Source organism: Mustelus asterias, chromosome 19 (assembly GCF_964213995.1).
Source record: "Mustelus asterias chromosome 19, sMusAst1.hap1.1, whole genome shotgun sequence".
Classification (NCBI taxonomy): domain Eukaryota; kingdom Metazoa; phylum Chordata; class Chondrichthyes; order Carcharhiniformes; family Triakidae; genus Mustelus; species Mustelus asterias.
Genome location: NC_135819.1, coordinates 20,577,801 through 20,593,725, shown reverse-complemented (window position 1 = coordinate 20,593,725; position 15,925 = coordinate 20,577,801). Strand labels below are relative to the sequence as shown.

At 46.4% G+C, this 15,925-nt stretch overlaps 1 protein-coding gene across 2 annotated transcripts in view; it reads left to right on the top strand.

Moving 5' to 3' along the window:
* The first annotated feature begins 470 nt into the window (after window positions 1-470).
* LOC144507810 (cAMP-dependent protein kinase catalytic subunit alpha-like) overlaps window positions 471-15,925 on the top strand; it is a 175,419-nt gene continuing 159,964 nt past the window's right edge. The window contains exon 1 of one of the 2 annotated variants that reach the window (XM_078235125.1): window positions 471-1,267. In XM_078235125.1, coding sequence (XP_078091251.1) covers window positions 1,066-1,267 — 202 coding nt within the window. In that variant the 5' untranslated portion in view covers window positions 471-1,065. Of the gene's footprint in view, window positions 1,268-14,121; window positions 14,207-15,925 lie in introns of those variants that run through there. The other variant, XM_078235126.1, reaches the window with a different exon arrangement.

Sequence of the window (15,925 nt, the reverse complement as noted above, 5' to 3'; positions counted from 1 at the left end):
TGGAACAGCTGCTGGCGCTGAGCAAGTGTAACCCCATGTTTGTTTTTTGGCGTTTACAATGGTTAGGGGGATCCCAGTGGCCCAGGTCTCCTGGCCCTTATACCCTCTCTCTGGGCTGCCACCCAGTCCCTGGCTGGTATCCTGATCTGAAATACCGATGGGGGTTGAGGTTTGGTGGAGGGGGGTTTGTTGGGGGGCGTGGGGGGGGGGGTTGGGGGGTGGTGGGTGGGTGGATAGATGAGATGCTTGGGGGGGGGTGGGGGCGGTGGATAGATGAGATGCTTGGGGGGGGGTGGGGGCGGTGGATAGATGAGATGCTTGGGGGGGGGTGGGGGGGTGGATAGATGAGATGCTTGGAGGGGGGGTGGGGGGGTGGATAGATGAGATGCTTGGGGGGGGGTGGATAGATGAGATGCTTGGGGGGGGGTGGGGGGTGGATAGATGAGATGCTTGGGGGGGGTGGGGGGGTGGATAGATGAGATGCTTGGGGGGGGAGGTGGGTGGCTAGATGAGATGCTCGGGAGTGTGCGGTCTGACTGGATATATTTGCAAGGTGAGCACTGAATGCAGATTGACATGTTTGCTAATCGCTGCAAAGTGTGCCCTCAGAGTCACATTACAAGCTTCCACTCTTTGCTGTCTCACTGCTGCCTGTTACGGCGACTGTATGAAACAGGCAGCAGAAACTCGGCACTGAACGTGTTTTGCCAGAATTTCCAAAGGTTTACTGAAAGAGCGACATGCCTGAAGCTATCAAATCACTGGCCTGCAGCCAGAAGGAAGTTGTTTTTATTGTGTTCTTGCTTTCGCTAAGTAACCAGCTGGAAACAGCGTGTATCAGTATCAGTGCTGCTGTGGGCTGCTGTTCTTTACTGTGTTTGATAGGAAGGTGTGCGGTTTACTGCAGACTGCTCAGCCAGCCTGTGCATTAGTTGCCTCGCTGAGTGAAGCCAGGATGTTGTTCGAATCTCGCTGGCAAAATTAGCTCCCTTTTTTCTCTGCCGTGTAACTGTTGATGCCGAGAGCCAAAGAAAGAAGAATCCTACGGATCTATGTTTTAAAATCATGAATCAGCGTTCGGAGGTGATCTGTCAACAAGCTGCTGATCACAAAGGGTCGAAGATGTCCTCTGCTTTGCAGAAACTTGAGAACTTGGCCATAAGACTCTTTAACAGGAGTACGAGGGGCTCTCCGCAGGACTTTGAGACAGGTTCAGAAAGTGATAGCCGACAGGAGTCAGAGTACTGTTTAGCCTGGAACTTGCACAGTGAGTGTCTATTTACGTATTAAAAACCTTTCCTTTTTTTAGACCAATTTAATGCTCGACTGAATTCCCCTGCTAGTGTTAATTAAATGCTCGATGTGGTATCATTTCTTAATTGCAGTGTACCTGGATATTTGCTCATAGCTGAAGGGCTTTGAGCCATAATGAAATGTCTGAACGCTGTGAAAAGCCGTTTGCTTAATCTACTGTGATGGAAAGCCCAGAGGCAGCCTTACACTTCAGGACCCAAGTGCAGGTGCCGCAGCTCTCTGTCTGCGACCGATTCATCGCACACCATATTCTCACTTGCAGTGTGTGTCAGGACTCGCTCTCTCTAATGCTGTGCTCTTATGTTTGGCTGAAGCCACTGAGACGGTCATGTTGAAGCTTCAGAGCAGCAGTAGGTTTCCCAGTTTGCTCAACTGCTTCCTGTTGAATTAAGGAGCGTGCTGTCATCAGTTTCTCTCTTTTTAAAAAAAAATAAAGATGTGGTGATGGAATAGCGTATGCCCACCTCCCCCATTCCTGGGACTTGGGTTTGAATCCCAGCTGGCAGCAATGGAGTTAAAGGCTCCCTACTGCCTCGCTAGTTGCATGGATCCCGCCCCCCCCCCCACACACGAACCTGGCCGTTCTCCACTCGGCTTGTAATGCATCCTGGCCCCGAACACCACAACTGCTCCTCGTGCGATAGGTGATGTTCCCCCTGAGGTAGAGGAGTGGGAGCTTTACTCTGCATAAATATTCCTGACCTTGGGAGTGTCTGATGCTGACATTGAGTGCCTGCATTGGAAAATCCGAAGGAGGCCATTTGGCCCATTGCATCTGTACTGCCTCTTTGGGAAACTATGCAGATAGGCCAATTCCGCTATTCCCCCCTCCCCTCCCTCTCCCTGCTAGACGTCTGTTAAGAGTTTTAATTTTCAAATATTTATTCCCTTTTGGAAAGTCACTATTGAATTTGCTTTTAGGCATCGCAATGGTGTTTAAAAACACCCAAGTTTGAAAAACAAGTTATCCTCCTATCCTCTGGTTCTTCTGCCAGTTATCTGAAAGATGTGCCCTATAGTTACCACACCCACTCACAAGTGAAAGCTGTTTCCCTTCACCAACTCTATCACAAGCCCTCCGAATTTTAACAGCTTTTACCAACTTGTCCTCCCACCATTAAAATATTTATCTATGTCTGTTCCTGCACCCGCTTTAACGTTATACTTAACTTTATGTTGCCCCCTCCTTCATCTTCCTCCCAACATGCACCACTTCACATGGGTGAAACCTATTGTAGAGAGGTCTGCCCATTTTATCATTCCGCTCTTCTAAAAGGCGGCACGGTGGCACAATGGGTTAGCACTGCTGCCTCACAGCACCAGCGACCCGGGTTCGATTCCCGGCTTGGGTCACTGTCTGTGTGGAGTCTGCACGTTCTCCCCGTGTCTGTGTGGGTTTCCTCCGGGTGCTCCTGTTTCCTCCCACAGTCTGAAAGACGTGCTGGTTAGGGTGCATTGGCCGCGCTAAATTCTCCCTCAGTGTACGTGAACAGGCGTCGGAGTGTGACGACTAGGGGATTTTCACAGTAACTTCATTGGAATGTTAATGTAAGCCCACTTGTGACACTAATAAATAAACTTTTTTAAAACTGTGAAGTCTGTTCCAACCCTCTCCCTAATGCCTACATTTCTAAGTTCTGTGTCATTTCCAAACTTTAAAATTATGCCGTGTGTACCCAAGGCTGGACCATTAATATATCTGAAAAAGAGCATTAATTATGACTGCTCTTTGGAGGATGCTATTGTGCACTTCCTCCCAGTTTGAAGTACAAAGATTCACTGTTACTCACTCTATTCTGTCCCTTTAACAATGTTGCATCCGATCTGCCATTGCCCCTTCAACTCCATGAACTTTAGTTTTGCAAACAAGTCTGTTGTATAGCATTTTATCAAATGTCTTCTGTACTACCTTCATCAACCCTCTTTATTTTTCATCAAAAAACTCGAGGAAAATTATTAAATTTGTCAGTACTGATGCCCCTCGCTTTAATGCATACAAAAGTCACAACTCCCTTTACTTTGGATTCAAGGAGGGTAGAGTCACCAAGAGCGCACTATCCGCCCTGAAGAAGATTCCGTGTTCATTGACTGGTTACGCTTCAGACTGTAGAAAGAACCTTGATGGGCCACACTTGGAGTGTTGTGAGCAGGGCTGGAGAGGGGAGAGAAAGTACCAGAACTGAAAGGGAGTAACTTCCACTAAACACTGAACAGAACAAAGAACAGTACAGCACAGGAACAGGCCCTTCGGCCCTCCAAGCCTGTGCCGCTCATGTGCCAACTAGACCATTCTTTTGTATCCCTCTATTCCCAGTCTGTTCATGTGGCTATCTAGATAAGTCTTAAACGATCCCAGCGTGTCCGCCTCAACCACCTTGCTTGGCAGTGCATTCCAGGCCCCCACCACCCTCTGTGTAAAATACGTCCCCCTGACATCTGTGTTGAACCTTGCCCCCCCCCTCACCTTGAACCCGTGACCCCTTGTGTTCGTCACCTCCGACCTGGGAAAAAGCTTCCCACTGTTCACTCTATCTATGCCCTTCATAATTTTATACACCTCTATTAGGTCGCCCCTCATCCTCCGTCTTTCCAGGGAGAACAACCCCAGTTTACCTAATCTCTCCTCATAGCTAAGACCCTCCATACCAGGCAACATCCTGGTAAACCTTCTCTGTACTCTCTCCAAAACCTCCACGTCCTTCTGGTAGTGTGGCGACCAGAACTGGACGCAGTATTCCAAATGTGGCCTAACCATCGTTCTATGCAGCTGCAACATCATATGCCAACTTTTATATTCTATGCCCTGTCCAATAAAGGCAAGCATGCCATATGCCTTCTTCACCACCCTCTCCACCTGTGCTGCCACCTTTAAGGATCTGTGGACTTGTACACCCAGGTCCCTCTGTGTGTCTATACTCCTGATGGTTCTGCCATTTATTGTATAGCTCCCCCTTACATTAGATCTACCGAAATGCATCACTTCGCATTTATCTGGATTAAATTCCATCTGCCATTTCTCCGCCCAATGTTCCACCCTATCTATATCCTGCTGTATTCCCTGACAATGTTCATCACTATCCGCAACTCCAGCAACCTTTGTGTCGTCCGCAAACATACTGATCACACCAGCTACATCTTCCTCCAAATCATTTATATGATTATTTATTTATATGATCATTTATATGATTACAGGCTGGGGAATCATTTCTTATGAACAGAAAAATAAAATGACAAAGTAGTTCAGTTGGGTAGACATGATTCTGTTTGTGTGGCAACCCAAAACCAGGAACCATAAATGTGATAGTCACTAAGGAGTTCAGGAGAAACGCCATTATCTGGAGATTGATAAGAATGTGAACTTGCTATATAGAGCAGTTGCAGTGAGCAGTATAAATATATATCAAGGGGAACTCGATTAGCGCACGGGAGAATGAAACAGAATATGCTGATAGGATAAAATAAAATAATACGGTTGGAGGATGTGGAGCATATGCATGGGCTAGACTGGTTGGGCCAAATGGCCTTATTTCTGTGCTGTAAAATTCCACACAATGCTATATAGTCGATTTTAGTTGGACTCTCCATTGTGCTGGCTTCAGCTATTTCACGGTTCTGTTCAGCTTTAGTATGGGTTTTAAGTTAACAAAAAGCTGCCAAATTCAGGAGGAGGGAAGGGCTGCAAGTTTTCAGGACGCGTGAGGCTTTGTATTCTACCAAGGATATCTTTTTAGCTGCCATTTGAGAGTGTGCCTGTCCAGGGCAATCGACTACTGTTGCCAGCTAATGAATAAGGGGGGGGGGGGCACGGTGGTCTAGCCAGGGACCCGGGTTCGATTCCCGGCTTGGGTCACTGTGTCTGTGCAGAGTCTGCACATTCTCTCCCGTGTCTGCGTGGGTTTCCTCCGGGTGCTCCGGTTTCCTCCCACAGTCCAAAGACGTGTGGGTTAGGGTGCATCGGCCGTGCTAAATTCTCCCTCCGTGTACCCGAACAGGCACCGGGGTGTGGCGACTCGGGGATTTTCACAGTAACTTCATTGCAGTGTTAATGTAAGATTACTTGTGACTAATAAATAAATTTTAACTTTAAGTATCTGGCCATGTTGTTAAACAATTTGGACAGTAACAGTGCACACACTAATGTGTTTTCCACTCACAAAACACTTGGCGTGGTTCACTTTTGAGCATTTTGCAAAGTACCTTTGACTCCCATACCTTATCAGGAGCTGAACAGTAGTACTAAGAGCAGTGGAATGCATTCTCTTGCTGCACAAGATGTATGGGCCTGATTCACATGGAGCATTTCCAGTCACTGCGAAGATTTCAAAGACGATTGTTTACTCTTTCCGCTAGCTGTGGAAATGAGTTGAGTGGAAATGAATTCCGGTGCGGTTGAAACTGTGAGAAAGTTTTTCACTATGTTGAGTGTTCTGTCAAAATTCATTACCAAAAGATGCTTGGCTCCTTTCTGATGAGCTGAGACTTTATGGCCAATTTGATTTATTATTGTCACATGTATTGGGAAAAGTTTTGTTCCTTGCGCACTATACAGACAAAACGTACCATTCATAGATCACATAGAGAAGAAGGAAAGGGTAGGGTGCGGAATATAGTGTTAAGTTACAGATAGGGTGTAGAGAAAGATCAGCTTAATGCTGCGAAGATGTTATGAAGCTTTCCCTTTTCTTTCAAGTGGGGGGAGCAAAGAGGAATGTATGGGGCAGTGCATGGAGGGACTTTAATCCTGTACTCAGCAGCAAAGAGCCAGAAGTGCCAGGTGAGACATCTCCTCAGGGCTGGAGAGGAACTTGCAGCAGGAGATGGAGAATCCAGTTGTTGTGGTCCACATAGGTGCCAACGACATAGGTAGAACTAGGAAAGAGGTTCAGCGAGGTCAGTATAAGGAGCTAGGCACTATTAAAAAGCAGAACCTCGAAGGTAATAAATAATCTCTGGGTTATTTCCTAAGCCATGTTATTACCTAAGCCACAGACAACAATCCCACCCAAGCTCTATCCCTGTTTAGTTACCCTGCTAATCCCTCTAACCTATCACATTCCGGGACACTAAGGGTTAATTTAGCATGTCCAACCAACTTAACCTGCACATCTTCGGATTGTGGGGGGAGGGAAACCGGAGCACCCGGAGGAAACCCATGCAGACACGGGGAGAATGTGCAGATTCCGCACAGACAGTGACCCAAGTCGGGAATCGAACCCGGGTCCCTGGCGCTGTGAGGCAGCAGTGTTAACCACTGTACCACCATGCCGATTAGTACTGGGGGAAGTGGGGTGGGTACTATTGGGACCGTCTACACCTGAGCCATGCTGCAACTGATGTTCTAGCGACTTACATCACTAGGAAGTAGAGAAGTTTTTAACCCAAGTTGTGGGGACAAGAGATCAAATTTGGGAAGATGAGGTAAACCAAAGTGTAGAGACAAGGCAAGAGAGGAAGATATTAATATGGGAAATGATGAACAGAACATGACAGGAAGGGACAAAGAGTACAAATGTTAAGAGTAAACAGCAGTCCAAGCCAGAGGTTACTAATAGAAACAAAATGAAAGGAGAAAACTAAAGACTCTGTATCTGAACACATGGAACATTCCAAATAAAAGAGATGAACTAAGAGCACAAAGGGCGGCAGTTGTGTAGTGGTATTGTCACTGGGCTGGTAATCAAGAGACCCAGGGCAAGAAAGATCAGGGGACCCAGGTTCAAATCCCAACACTGCAATTCAATTTAAAAAAATTGGAATTAAAAATCTAAACATGACCATCAAACCGTTGTCAATTGTAGTTTTTAAAAAAAAACCCCATCTGGTTCACTAATGTCCTTTAAGGAAAGAAATCTGCCGTCCTTACCTGGTCTGGCCTACATGTGACTCCAGACCCACAGCAATGTGGTTGGCACTTAAATGCCCTTGGGGATGGCCAATAAATGTTGGCCCAGCCAGCGATGCCCACATCCCATGAACGAATGAAGAAAATTAGAAAAAAATTAAGTATGATCTGATCGCCATTACAGAAACATGGCTGCAGAATGACGTAGGTTGGGACCTGAATATTGAAGCGCCTACGACCTTTAGGAAGCTAGGAAAAGAAGGAGGGGTGGCTCTGTTAATTAATGATGGTACAGTAGAGGGGAATAACCCAAGTTCAGGAAACCAGGATGTAGAAGCAACATGGGCCAAGATGAGAAATGATAAAGGCAAGAAGTCACTTGTGGTAGTAGTGTACAGGTGAACAAGTTAGGACAGAGTACAAAGGAAAAGGTAATGGGAGCTTGTCAGAAAAGTATGGCTATAATCAAGGGGGATTTTAATCTAAATATAGACTTGAAAAAAGTATCAGGCAGCCTTGCCGAGATGTTCATAGAATGTTTTTGGGATAGTTTCTTTGGACAGCACGTTCTGGAGCCAACCAGAGAGACCCAGTATTGTGCAACGAGTTGAGATTAATTGATAACCTCCTAGTGAAAGCAGCCTGGGTAGCAGTGATCATAATATGATTGAATTTTGTTTGATGGAGAGAGGAATGGGTCCAAGACTAGTATTTTAAACTTAAATAGGGGCAGTTATGCGAGAATGGAAACAGAGGTAGCTAAAGTGAACTGGGGAATGAGGTTAAGGGCTAGGTCAATAGAGATGCAGTGGAGGCAGATAAAAGGACATTTCAGAATGCACAGAATAGAGAAGCTCCAACAAGAAATAACAATTCCATGTGTGAATATGTTGGCTGCACCTAAATAAAAGATCTAAAGGCAATCCATCAATAACCTTAACACTTGTGAAGCTGTGCTACCTTAACCAGTATAAATCTGAATTTCTTTAGTTCTATGCAGTAGTCAGCAACACTTTGGTTTTTTTTTTATGGTGCCTTTCACACAGTAAAACAGCTCGAGGCACTTCACAGGAGGGCTATCGATCAAAACTGAACACCGAGGCACCAGGCAAAATGTCCGAGAGCTTGGCTTAAAGAGGTTATTTTTAAAGATCGTCTTAAGGGGGCAGAAAATTAGAGAGAAAGGGAAATTTAGGTCCAGTGCTTAGGACCCTGACAACTGAAGGCACAGCCACCAATGCTGGGGTGATTAAATTCTGGGATGCTCAAGAGGCCAGAATTAAGGCGGCACGGTGGCCCAGTGGTTAGCAGTGCTGCCTCTCAGCGCCAGGGACCCAGATTCGATTCCCGATTTGGGTCACTGTCTGTATGGAGTCTGCACGTTCTCCCCGTGTCTGCGTGGGTTTCCTTCAGGTGCTCCGGCTTCCTCCCACAGTCCAAGGATGTGCGGGTTAAGTGGATTGCCCATGCTAAATTGCCCCTTAGTGTCAGGGGGGTTAGCTGGGGTAAATTGATGGGGCTTGGGTGGGATTGTGGTTGGTGCAGACTTGATGGGCTGAATGGCCTCCTTCTGCACTGTAGGGATCCTATGATTGTAAGTTATGTAAGGCTGGAGGAGATTACAGAGTTGCAGGGAGGTCAGGACATGGAGCTGTTTGAAAGCATGGATGCTGAACCGGGTACCAACGAAGGTTAGCAAGTACAGGGACTTTCTTGGAGTATGGAGGGTCGACTGCAGGAGGCTGCCTGGAATGTGTTGGAACAGTTGTGTTTCGAGGTAACAAAGGCATGAGTTTCAGCAGCAGATAGACTGAGGAAAGGGCAGCATTGAGCAATGTTATGGAGGTGGAAATACACGGCTTTAGTGGTAGAGGGTGGTAGTGGAAGGGTCTTTTTCCGGCTGGATGCCTGTGACTAGTGGTGTTCCGCAGGGCTCTGTATTGGGACCTCTGCTGTTTGTGATTTATATAAACGATCTGGAAGAAGATGTAACTGGGGTGCTCAGTAAGTTTGCGGACGACACGAAAATGGTTGGACTTGCAGATAGTGGGGAACATTGTCAGAGGCTACAGATGGATATAGATAGGCTGGAAATTTGGGCAAAGAAATGGCAGATGGAGTTCAATCCAGATGAATGCGAAGTGATGCATTTTGGTAGAACTAACGTAGGGGGGAGCTATACGATAAATGGCAGAACCATAAAGGGTGTAGATACGCAGAGGGACCTGGGTGTACAAGTCCACAGATCCTTGAAGGTGACGTCACAGGTGGAGAAGGTGGTGAAGAAGGCATATGGCATGCTTGCCTTTATAGGACGGGGCATAGAGTATAAAAGTTGGGGTCTGATGTTGCAGATGTATAGAACGTTGGTTCGTCCGCATTTGGAATACTGCGTCCAGTTCTGGTCGCCACACTACCAGAAGGACGTGGAGGCTTTAGAGAGAGTGCAGAGGAGGTTTACCAGGATGTTGCCTGGTATGGAGGGGCTTAGTTATGAGGAGAGATTGGGTAAACTGGGGTTGTTCTCACTGGAAAGACGGAGGATGAGGGGAGACCTAATAGAGGTGTATAAAATTATGAAAGGCATAGATAGGGTGAACGGTGGGAAGCTTTTTCCCAGGTCGGTGGTGACGTTCACGAGGGGTCATAGGTTCAAGGTGAGGGGGGGAGGTTTAACACAGATATTAGAAGGACATATTTTACACAGAGGGTGGTGGGGGCCTGGAATGCGCTGCCAGGCAAGGTGGTTGAGGCGGGCACACTGGGAACGTTTAAGACTTATCTAGATAGCCACATGAACGGAGTGGGAATGGAGGGATACAAAAGAATGGTCTAGTTTGGACCAGGGAGTGGCGTGGGCTTGGAGGGCTGAAGGGCCTGTTCCTGTGCTGTATTGTTCTTTGTTCTTTGTCCTTATGTGGTCGGAAACCCATCTCAGGGTCAAACTGAACCACAAAGTTATATTGGTATTATTTACTTCATTGTGAAGTACTTTGAGACACTGCTGAGAGATGTGATGAGTCACTGTAATGAATGCAAATTCTTTCTCAATCCAGCTGGGTGGATTGTGCTAGAAAATGGCTGTGGAAACAAAGAGCACCTCGTTCTAACAACGATGGAGTGCAAGTCCTTGTGAACTCTGTAATAGGAGATTGTGAGGACACTTTTGGATTGGAGAGTAGCTAAGTGCGCAAAGAAAGTGGCAAGTGTGAGACTACATCACCCAGATGGTGAGCCCTGTGCTTATCACCAGGAGCACCTGTATTGCACTGAGTAAAAGGCTCATGGCTGTCTTCTCGGCCTTTTGGCTAAGATCAAGTGTAGCATGGATAGGATGCTGCACTTGGTTGAGGTCATTAGGTTACATTGAAGCTTCATTTTCATATGAAGCAATTTTTAAAAGCGGCATCTCAGCCTTTTGGCTAAGATGCAAATGAGACCAAGCCTTGGAGGAGGAAGACCTGCGCCTACTCCAATCAGCTTGGCTCATGTAAATCAGGCCCAAGACAGGGGTTGCAGACCCTGTCTCGTCAGCTTGGATCAGGAATGTCTCAACTTGTTGAGACTCTGAATTGGACTTGATTTGATTGAATTGGAAAAGTATTTAAAAAAAGGCTCATGGCTGTTGTTTTAGGCAAATCCTCCATCAGCCTACTCGTCAACTATGGCTGAGAGTTTCCAGACCGGATCCTGACAGGTAGGATCAGAAAACCGCAGCCTTAGTTTACCTCAAGTGATATCTCTGCATAATGCGGTGTACCCTGACATTTCATTCAGCATGACACCTATCAGTAACATGAGAAATATCAGTGTGATAAACCGTTTTATTTTTAAGTTTAAGTTTATTTATTAGTGTCACAAGTAAGGCTTACATTAACACTGAAATGAAGTTACTGTGAAAATCCCCTGGTCGCCACACACCGGCGCCTGTTCGGGTTACACTGAGGGAGAATTTAGCGTGGACAATACACCCTAACCAGCAGGTCTTTCGGACTGTGGGAGGAAACCTACGCAGACACTGGGAGAACGTGCAGACTCCTTACAGACAGTGACCCAAGCCGGTAATCAAACTCGGGTCCCTGGCCCTGTGAAGCAGCAGTGTTAACCACTGTGCCACCGTGTCACCCCCTGTACTTCGTATATGGACAAACTGACAAAGCAGCATTTATTATCCTGACTGCATGAAGAGCCAGCCATATTGTGTAAGTCTGGAGCCATATGTAGGCTAGAGCTGGAAAAGACAGCTAGACGTTTTTCCCTGGAGGGCATCAATTGGAGCTTTAATGACAGTCCAGCTATTTTATTTCCTTCTGTTAGATTTATTGGATTCAATTTAGCGATATATGTTTAATTGGGGGTTTTAAACACTCAATCTCTGGGATGTTAGTCCAGCACCATAACCCCACACTTCACACCTTTTTTAAAGCAATCCTTATCAGCTTTAAAAAAATTTTATTCGTGGGACATGGGCGTCGCTGGCTGGCCAGCATTTATTGCCCATCTCTAGTTGTCCTTGAGAAGGTGGTGGTGAGCTGCCTTCTTGAACCACTGCGATCCACGTTCTGTGCGTTAACCCACAATGCTGTTGGGGAGGGAATTCCAGGATTTTGACCCAGTGACTGCAAAGGAAGAGTGATATATTTCCAAGTCAGGATGGTGACTTGGAGGGGAACTTGCAGGTGGTGCTGTTCCCATGTATCTGCTGCCCTTGTCCTTCTAGATGGAAGTGGTTGTGGGTTTGGAAGGTGCTGTCTAAGGATCTTTGGTGAATTGCTGCAGTGCATCTTGTGGATGGTACACACTGCTGCTACTGAGTGTAGGTGTTAGAGGGTTTGAATGTTTGTAGATGTGGTGCCAATCAAGCGGGGCTGCTTTGTCCTGGATGGTGTCGAGCTTCTTGAGTGTTGTTGGAGCTGCACCCATCCAGGCAAGTGGGGAGCATTCCATCACACTCCTGACTTGTGCCTTGTAGATAGTGGATCAGTTTTTGGGAGTCAGGAGGTGAGTTACTCGCTGTAGGTATTCCTAGCCTCTGACCTGCTCTTGTAGCCACTGTGTTTATGTGGTGAGTCCAGTTGAGTATATTTAGTCCCACTAAAATGTAAGTTTAGCACAGGTATCTATCACAGAACAGAGCTGTGTCTCAGGAGCCAGTGCATTTCATGACTAGAATTCCAGATACACCATACCATTTGATGAAGATGTCACTAAAAATAAGTAGTGGTTCCAGTTTTCTGGCATTTGAAATCCAAGTCATCAAAATCTGCCAAATGGGCCTCCTTCTGTCTCTAAGTGTCTCTAATGGGCAGCCTTAGAGGCTGAGCTTCTGAAGTCCAAGTTATGAAGCAGGGCAATCTTCTGACTACTTAGAACTGTTACTGTACAATTATAGCAGAGTGGATAGCCTGGCAGTGTTCTGCTGAGTCCTTTGTGCAATGTAGTTGGAGGACAGAAGGAATGTATGACATAGATGATGTGCATTTTGATTTCATCTCATTTTAATGCAGTGTCACACAGCCAATAGTCCCACAAGGCTGAGAGACACAGAATGAGGATTGCTTCTGAAAGGGATCTAAACTTGGTCAAAACCAGATAAACCGTGAGTAGCTGCTTGGCATGGATGGGGGTGCCTCAGGAATCGTCTTTTTGGTTGTTGCTGTCCAGCTTGTAGCTGTCAGAGCAGTGTGCCGCTGACGGAGGGCTTTAAACAAAAGGTGCGAAAGCAGAGCAAACAGGAAAAATTACAGATGATGGAGCCAGAAGAGGTTGAATTCGCTCTCACTTGGCCACGCCATTCATACGCCTTCCTTGGCCGTCAAGTCCTGGGTTGGGACTCGAGCCCGAGCTACTGCCTCAGAAGTCGAGCTGCTACCCATTGCGCCACTAGACCTCCATAGGCCAAATACTATAATACGGAGGAGCGACATTACCTTGGCATGTTGAAGCCAGCCATGGGACGCAGTGGCTAAGCTAAGCAAAGCCCTATCCCTATAACCCCACGTATTTATCCTGCTAATCCCACTGACACTAAGGGGCAATTTAGCAATTTGGCCAATCCCCCTAACCCACACATCTTTGGGCACTAAGGGACAATTTACCACAGCCAATCCCCCTAACCTGCACATCTTTGAGAACACAATCTGGCAGTCTGTAGTAGTGGTAGAAACTACAGATATATAACTTTTGGAGGACTTAGATTTTGGGTTAATTTGCAAGGATGCAGGTTGTTCTGCAGGTTAGGAAGGAGGAATGTGTTTTTTTACTTGACGTGATACTTGAGATAAATCTCGATTGAGAGGCTGAAAAGATGGTGGGTAAATGTTAATGGTATCAAGGGGTTGAGAGCCATCCGTTGGAATCTGTTACAGATGCCCAGTGAAGGGAGATTGAACCTGGAATAGTTTGTTTAAATGAATAGCATGAGGTTCAAACAGTTGTTCTGGATGCCTTCAGTTTGACGGATATGAGGTTGTAATCAGACAACAAAAGAGTAGAATGTAAACATGATGCACATCAACAAAAGAGTAAAGAACCTCCAACCACAGCAAGTGATGATGTGAAGCAATCTTTGGATTGCACATCTTTGGATACTGAGGGGTAATTTAGCGTGGTCAATCCACCTAACCTATACATCTTGGGACTGTGGGAAGAAACCGGAGCACCCGGAGGAAACCACGCAGACACGGGGAGAACATGCAAACTCCACACAGTCAGTCACCCAAGGCCAGAACTTGAACCCGGGTGCCTGGTGCTGTGAGGCAGCAGTGCCAACCGCCATGCCACCCAATTACAATTTAGAACATCCGGAAAGAGAGACCACAATGTAATTGGAAACAGGCGGGGTGCAATCTCGACTTAAGGAGGTGAGGAGGAAATTAAAGAGAGCAAAACAGTGACACATTAGAAAGGAGGCGGGGACAGGATAGATAGATAGCACAGCAGGCGTTACGCAGCAATCATAAGCCACTGGGAAGCAAGTGCGGCAAAAGAAGAAGGAACCACTGAGAGAAAAGTGAAATATGTGGAAGACACGGCAAAGGGGGAGTAAGCGTAAGTCTACAGTTGATTAGAGGGTGGGCATAATGTGGGAAAGTAGAGGAGGTGAAGGGGCTGATCAGGACATGTACAATTGAAATATGAGAACAGGGAGCTGAATCTGAAAGGCTTTTATTCATAGGAAGCAGGCAGTTAACGTAACATTTGGATCCTTTACAGATACCAAGGGTGAGATACCAAGAAGAAAAGAAAAGCTTACAAAAGGTTCAGGGAGCTAGGTAATGTTAGAGATCTTGGAGAGTATACGGCTAACAGGAAGGATCTCCAGAAGGAAATTAGGAGAGCCAGAAGGGGTCATGAGAAGGCCTTGGCAGGCAGGATTAAGGAAAACCCCAAGGCATTCTACAAGTGTGTGAAGAGCAAGAGGATAAGACGTGAAAGAATAGGACCTATCAAGTGTGACGGTGGGAAAGTTTGTATGGAACCGGAAGAAATAGCAGAGGTACTTAATGAATACTTTACTTCAGCATTCACTATGGAAAAGGATCTTAGTGGTTGTAGTGCAGACTTGCAGCGGACTGAAAAGCTTCAGCATGTAGATATTAAGAAAGAGGATGTGTTGGAGCTTTTGAAAAGCATCAAGTTAGATAAGTCACCGGGACTGGATGGGTTGTACTCCAGGCTACTGTGGGAGGCGAGGGAGGAGATTGCTGAACCTCTGGCGATGATCTTTGCATCATCAATGGAGACGGGAGAGGTTCCGGAGGATTGGAGGATTGCAGATGTTGTTCCCTTATTCAAGAAAGGGAGTAGAGATAACCTTGGAAATTATAGACCAGTGAGTCTAACCTCAGTGGTTGGTAAGTTGATGGAGAAGATCCTGAGAGGCAGGATTTATGAACATTTGGGGAGGTATGATATGATTAAGAATAGTCAGCATGGCTTTGTCAAAGGCAGATTATGCCTTACGAACCTGACTGAACTTTTTGAGGATGTGACTAAACACATTGATGAAGGAAGAACAGTAGCTGTAGTATATATGGACTTCAGCAAGGCATTTGATAAGGTGCCCCATGCAAGGCTTATTGAGAAAGTGAGGGGGCATGGGATCCAAGGGGACATTGCTTTGTGGATCCAGAACTGGCTTGCCCACAGAAGGCAAAGATTGGTTATAGATGGGTCATATTCTGCATGGAGGTCGGTCACCAGTGGAGTGCCCCAGGGATCTGTTCTGGGACCCTTACTCTTTGTGATTTTTATAAATGACCTGGATGAGGAAGTGGAGGGATGGGTTGGTAAGTTTGCTGATGACACAAAGGTTGGAGGTGTTGCGGATAGTGTGGAGGGATGTCAGAAGTTGCAGCGAGACATTGATAGGATGCAAGACTGGGCAGAGAAGTGGCAGATGGAGTTTAACCCAGATAAGTGTGAGGTGGTTCATTTTGGCAGGTCAAATAGGATGGCGGAATATAATATTAATGGTAGGACTCTTGGCAGAGTGGAAGATCAGAAGGATCTTGGGGTCCGAGTTCATAGGACGCTCAAAGCAGCTGTGCAGGTTGAAGCTGTGGTTAAGAAGGCGTATGGTGTACTGGCCTTCATCAATCGAGGAATTGAGTTTAGGAGTCGTGAGATAATGTTGCAGCTATATAGGACCCTGGTCAGACCCCACTTGGAGTACTGTGCTCAGTTCTGATCGTCTCATTACAGGAAGGATGTGGAAGCCATAGAAAGGGTTCAGAGGAGATTTACAAGGATGTTGCCTGGGTTGGG